This window comes from Gossypium raimondii, chromosome 9 (assembly GCF_025698545.1).
Source record: "Gossypium raimondii isolate GPD5lz chromosome 9, ASM2569854v1, whole genome shotgun sequence".
In the NCBI taxonomy this organism is placed as follows: Eukaryota; Viridiplantae; Streptophyta; class Magnoliopsida; order Malvales; family Malvaceae; genus Gossypium; species Gossypium raimondii.
This window is the reverse complement of record NC_068573.1, coordinates 15,550,692-15,557,434: the sequence shown is the minus strand read 5'-3', so window position 1 is coordinate 15,557,434 and position 6,743 is coordinate 15,550,692. Positions and strand designations below refer to the sequence as shown.

At 33.9% G+C, this 6,743-nt stretch overlaps 1 protein-coding gene across 2 annotated transcripts; it reads left to right on the top strand.

Moving 5' to 3' along the window:
* Positions 1–2,393: 2,393 nt before the first annotated feature.
* On the top strand, positions 2,394–6,569 carry LOC105798514 (homeobox-leucine zipper protein ANTHOCYANINLESS 2). 2 transcript variants are annotated; one of them, XM_012628613.2, is made up of 8 exons: positions 2,394–2,534; positions 3,155–3,369; positions 3,469–3,586; positions 3,668–4,342; positions 4,503–4,604; positions 4,686–4,895; positions 5,231–5,408; positions 5,491–6,569. In XM_012628613.2, the coding sequence occupies exons 2-8, from the start codon at positions 3,161–3,163 to the stop codon at positions 6,231–6,233; spliced, it is 2,235 nt and encodes a 744-aa protein (XP_012484067.1). In that variant the 5' UTR covers positions 2,394–2,534; positions 3,155–3,160; the 3' UTR covers positions 6,234–6,569. The 2 variants fall into 2 exon arrangements, with proteins under 2 accessions (XP_012484067.1, XP_012484066.1); XM_012628612.2 differs by lacking the exon at positions 2,394–2,534 and adding an exon at positions 2,653–3,039.
* Positions 6,570–6,743: the final 174 nt, after the last annotated feature.

The window sequence follows — 6,743 nt, the reverse complement described above, 5'->3', positions numbered from 1 at the left end:
AGTGGAAAAGTGGGCTCCTACAAAGCATTCTTCTACATCTTTCAAGTAGCCCATTTCTACTAATTTTTCACCAAAACAACAAATAGCTCGTGACATTGAATGTTTTACGTGTAAAGGGCGTGGGCACTATAGTCGTGATTGTGCCAACACAAAATTTTTGTTGATCAAAGAATATGGCGAACTTTGTGAACCGAAAAAAGATGATAATGAGAATTTCTTCCTCAAATTTATGGAGTTAGATGAGATAGAAACGTCATGTTCTCCTATTGAAATAGATTGTATTGAATTGAATATTCATAATACTTATTCTAATAAATAATTTTATCTCACATCATTTTTGTAAATACTTATTTTTGTATTACTTAAATAAAATATCCACCTAATAATATCAATCACCAACTAAACAAAAATAAATAAATTATCTTAACCCGAATGTTTACAATGAAATTTTTATTTTACACAAATAAATATTAAAACATAAATATTTTTATTAAAAATAAAATATAAACATAATCTATTAAAATAAAATTAAAAACATAAAAGAATAACAAAAAAAAACTTCAATCACACACACTTACCTCTATGTTCACAAGCTAACCTCCAAAGCACAAAAGCTAAAAACAAAATATAAACATAATTAATATATAAATTACAAACATAAAAAATAAAAAATTCAAACATACACACTTCAAACAGTTTCACAGATTTCTCTTCAAAACTCAAACAAATAAAATATAAAAATATTATACAACCTTAAATCCTAAATTCAAACATTAAAAATAAAATATAAACATATAATATATAATATATAAATTATTAAAAAAAATTATATTATGGGAGGAGGAGAGAGGACTAATATTTAAATATTGGTTTGTGAGAAATTAAAAAATAATAATAAAGTATGTTGAGGTGTCGTGATCAATTGATCATATCAGCAACAGTAATGTCAAACGTGGTGTTGCTACTTTGACAAATGACACTGCACTTGACACTTTTATTGTTAATGTGACCAATCGATCACGGTAATCCCAATGCATTTTATTATTATTATTTTTAATTTTAAATCGATGTCGCTTTTTTATTAAGCGACACTAATAAATTGTATAAAACTATTTATTTGTAGTCTATTTGTTGAAAATACACATATTTTTATAAATCTTTTATTTCTCCATATAAAATGCCGACACTAGTTTAAAAATCGTTTATTTAATCGTAATGACTGTAGTTTTTGAATTGATCATATTAGCAATAGTAATGTCAAACGTAGTGTTGCTATTTTGACAAATGACATTGCACTTGACACTTTTATTGTTAATGTGACCAATCAATCACGGTAATCCCAATACATTTTATTATTATTATTTTTAATTTTAAATCGATGTCGCTTTTTATTAAGCGACACTAATAAATTGTATAAAATTATTTATTTATAGTCTATTTGTTGAAAATACACATTATTTTATAAATTTTTATTTCTCCATATAAAATGCCGACACTAGTTTAAAAATCGTTTATATAATCATAATGACTGTAGTTTTTGAAGTGGTTAATGATATCGTGTATTACTACATGTAATCTACGCAAAAATATATAAATGAAGTGAAATATTGCTGCTGCCTTCTTTAGATAGGGTTTAAGACAGTTTTTATTTTACTTATTTTTTTATTAAAACGAGACTCTTTGGATATTAAAAAACATTAACCTGTTTGAGTATAACCATTTTTCTGTCTTCTTTGTAAGTCAGCTCTGCTTACTTGATTGACGCCACAGCTTCCGACTGCCACAATCATTAATATTTTTGCCTTTTCAGTGGGTTATTTTAATCTAAACAATACTAGAAGGTTAATAATTTTACTACAGAGAAACTTACCAATTATTATTTTTCTTGAATTTAGTAAAAATAATGTGTCCAATTTAAATATATTTTTTAAGTTATTATTTTTAAGGCAGTCATTAAAGTAATATGTAATAAAAATAAAAGGTGGTGCGCGCTTAAGATAGAAATTTACCTTAAATATATTATTTTTATTGACTGATGTATTAATTATACTTTTCTTTTACAGATCATCTTAATTAATGCACCTTCCAAAAATAACATCTAATTAAAGTATATTTTTAATTAAAATAAATGTAATATATTAATTATAAAATATTTTTGGTATTTTGTTATTCAATTCATATAATTGTGATTATTCCTCCAGCAATTTTATTTTAAATTTTAAATTATATTTTTATCATCATTACAATATATCTCATTATTATGTATTATAAAACATTTATAAAATAATAAATAATGATTACAAATATAAAAAATATATATCTTCGGCATAATTACCTAATATTTAATCAATCCTGGTACACTTCAACTAAGCAAACGCTTTATTATATAGTTTCTGTCCTTTTACTTTCTCCAGATCCAAGCAGTCAATAAAGAGAGAGAAAGATAGAAGGAACTGATAAGCTGTATCTGTTCCCATCTGTTCAAAGAAAAAAAACTGACCTTTACCTCCTTGATTACTGTAAAAATTTACAAGGTATTAGCTTCCTTTTCTTTTATATTCGTATCGGGTTTTGGTTTTTCTTATTGTGCATTTATATCTTACAGCCTGTTTTCTTAATTGCACTGGAAGATAGAGAGAAAGACATGTCAACTGGGTTTTCTTTTTAACGCTTTGATACTGTGAATGTGAAAGAGAAGAAAGCTTTTTCCTTGGGTTTTGTGTTTTGATTATGGTTTTTCCATGACATCTTTTTGACTTCTCTTTTAGTTTTTTTTATAATAAAATATATCGTTGATGTCCTTTTCAAGCAATTGGTCAAACATGCAGTTACAAAGATTAGGGTTTTTCATATTTATCAGTCTTTCCATGGCGTTTTCAGGGATTTTTCCAGTCTGGGTTTAGGCAAAAGGATTTGGTTTTTCTTTTTTCTTTATCCCCTAAAAGGTGTGACCTTTTTTTCCCTTTAATAAACCCTGAGAATAGTGTGTTGAGTGAGTCTTGCATGGGCGTTGACAATAGAACAGCTTTTCTTCATTCTGTAATGCCTCGTCTCCCTTTAATTAATTTTGTTTTGATGTGTGGGTTGTCTGTCTGTTTGTTATTGTTTTAAAGATCGGTCATTTAACGGGGGTACTTACTTATTGTTGGTGCAGAAAAGAATGGCTAGTCATGGTGAGCTGAGGCTGATTGGAGAAAACTATGATCCTGGTTTTATTGGGATGATGAAGGAAGATGATGGTTATGGGAGTAGTGATGATTTTGAAGGTGCGTTAGGTAATGATCAAGATACTGCTGATAATGGAAGACCACCTAAGAAGAAGAAGAAATTCCATAGGCACAATCCACATCAAATACATGAGCTTGAATCGTACGCTTGCTTATCTTTTCCTTCTTTCAAGGATTATTTATTTATATTTTTGTACTTTGTTCATCAAATTTTGATGGGTTTATTGCATTTAATCTTTAGTTTCTTCAAAGAGTGTCCTCACCCGGATGAAAAACAAAGAAGGGAACTTAGTAGGAGGCTAGCCCTAGAGAGCAAGCAAATAAAATTTTGGTTTCAAAACAGGAGAACCCAAATGAAGGTATAATGATAATCTGTTTAACTGTGTTTAAAACTCGGGCTGGTATTGTTAATGATGACATTTTTTTATGGTTTAAATCAGACTCAATTGGAGCGCCATGAAAATGTATTTCTTAAACAAGAAAACGACAAGCTTCGAGCCGAGAATGATTTGTTGAGGCAGGCCATAGCTAGTGCCATATGCAACAATTGTGGGGTTCCCGCAGTGCCTGATGAAATCTCTTATGAGCCTAGCCAGCTTATGATCGAAAATTCTCGATTAAAAGACGAACTGAACCGGGCACGTGCTTTAACAAACAAGTTCTTGGGCAGGCATTTGTCCTCCTCCTCCGCCAACCCTAGTCCTTCTCCTTCTCAGGGCTTAAATTCCAATGTGGAGGTTGTAGTAAGAAGAACTGGTTTTTGTGGATTGAACAATGGAAGCACTTCTTTGCCTATGGGATTTGAGTTTGGTCATGGGGCTACGATGCCATTAATGAACCCTTCTTTTGCGTATGAAATGCCATATGACAAGTCAGCCTTGGTGGATGTTGCATTAGCAGCTATGGATGAATTAATTAAGATGGCACAGATGGGTAATCCCCTTTGGATCAAAGGCTTTGGTGATGGGATGGAAACCTTAAATCTAGAGGAGTATAAGAGGACTTTCTCCTCTTTCATTGGCATGAAACCAAGTGGATTCACAACTGAGGCTACTAGGGAAACTGCCATGGTTCCCCTTCGCGGCTTGGCCCTCGTTGATACACTAATGGATGCGGTACGCCACCCATTTACTTCTCATCCCACACTTTTACATTATTTGATTATATTAATCTCACTTAGTGATAGAGATGGTGCTTTTGGTTGCTGCAAATGGTGGATTACTGTTTTTGTTCATTTAGTCTTAATGACAACTTTGTCTGCTACTTTGTGAATAGAATCGTTGGGCAGAAATGTTTCCCTGCATGATTTCAAGAGCAGTAACAATTGATGTGCTATCAAGTGGTAAAGGTGTAACCAGAGACAATGCATTGCAATTGGTATTTTTTTCTCCTTCTATGCCTTCATCTTTTTTACACTTTTCAGCTTAGCTTTGGTCTTATGAAATATTGTACTTGCAGATGGAAGCTGAATTTCAGGTTCTTTCACCTTTGGTTCCTATTCGTCAAATTCAATTCATCCGGTTCTGCAAGCAGCATTCCGACAGTGTGTGGGCCATCGTTGATGTTTCTATTAATCTGAGCAATGCTGCAAATGCACTGATGTTTGTAAATTGCAGGAGGCTTCCTTCTGGATGTGTTATCCAAGATATGGACAACAAGTACTCCAAGGTAATTGCTAGTATACATGAAGGTGAAAAAAACAGCAAGTTCGATTGCCATCACTCTTCACTTGTGCTTTGCTAATCAGATATGGTAGAAACTTCACCTATGAGTATGAAATTTTAATCAAGAAGTTGCTTGATTGTTTATTCACTTCATCAGGGTACCCTCTTTCTAAGCTTCATCTAGTCATATCATGACAGATATCAGCTCATCATTAAACAATTTTACAATTTGAGATGAAGGGAAGAGATTCTAAAGCCTCTAGATGAGATGAACTAATGAAGTTTGGTTTGGTTTGTTATTTGTTGTGGAGAAGAATGCTTACAACTTGTTAAATGCAGGTTACATGGGTTGAACACTCGGAATATGATGAAAGCACAGTCCACCATCTCTTGCGCCCCTTACTCAGTTCTGGTTTTGGCTTTGGTGCACAAAGGTGGATTGCCACTCTCCGAAGACAGTACAGCAGCTTGGCACAACTAATGTCCCCTGACATCCATGGTGAAGACATTAATACAGGTTTTCCCTTGTTCATATGATATATATATCATTCTTTAACTCTTACAGATATAAAAGAATCCTCTTCTGATGCATGCTGCAGTGGGGAAGAAAAGCATGTTAAAGCTTGCACAGCGCATGGCATACAACTTCAGTGCTGGAATTGGTGCTTCAAGTGTGAATAAATGGGACAACCTTAATGTTGGTAATGTGGGTGAAGATGTAAGGGTGATGACTCGGAAGAATGTAAATGATCCTGGTGAGCCTCTAGGGATTGTTTTGAGTGCTGCTACTTCTGTTTGGATGCCGATAACACAGCAAACGCTGTTTGGTTTCTTGAGGAACGAACGGATGCGTAATCAATGGGACATTTTGTCTAGTGGTAGACCAATGCAGGCGATGTTCAGTGTGGCCAAGGGTCCAGGACAAGGCAACTGTGTCTCTATCCTTCGTGGTGCTGCAGTTAACGGCAGTGACACCAACATGCTAATTTTACAAGAAACATGGAGCGATGCTTGTGGTGCATTGATAGTGTATGCACCTGTTGACGCCTCATCAATCAGAGTGGTGATGAATGGTGGTGATTCATCGCATGTGGCACTGTTACCATCAGGATTTGCAATTCTTCCTGGCGTCCAAACTGATGGACCTTCAATGCAACCTGACATCGATGAGAATACTAGTGATGGATGCATACTTACAGTGGGGTTTCAGATTTTGGTGAACAGCGTTCCGACTGCCAAGCTAACAGTGGAATCTGTTGAAACTGTTAACCATCTCCTAACCTGCACAGTTGAGAAAATCAAAGCTGCCCTTTCGGTAACACAGCTGGGATCTGTTGAGTAAAAGTCGCAGCTAAAAGTTTATTAAATAAGTACAGAATGGAAAGAAAATGGAGGGGTTTCAAGTCAAGAACGAACCGGTTGTGGAGAAGCAATGCTTCATATTCATGCTTGGTTTTGGGCGTTCGGGGATTATTATTCTGGTTCGGGCATTGACTTGGTGGACCTGTGAGATTCTCAGCTCTTCATTTCTCAGTTGGCGAACTTTTTTTTGTTTGTTTGTTTAATTTAGTCAGTCATGTTTAAAAGACAAAATATAGATACAGCAAGCCTCGTCTTTTTACTTGTTCTTAAACATAAAGTTACCATTAAAGTTTGTATTATTTACATGCTTACACAAGTGAATTAGTTAACAGTAATAAACATTACACCAAAACAGGTTTTTAGTGGCGTTTTTATGCCTTTAGCGGTGCTTTTTAGTGTCGCTAAAAGTACTTGCGGCGTTTCTGAAAGCGTCGCAAAAAATGCCGCTGTTGTATAAACGCCGCTTAGATCATGACCTTTAGTGGCGCTT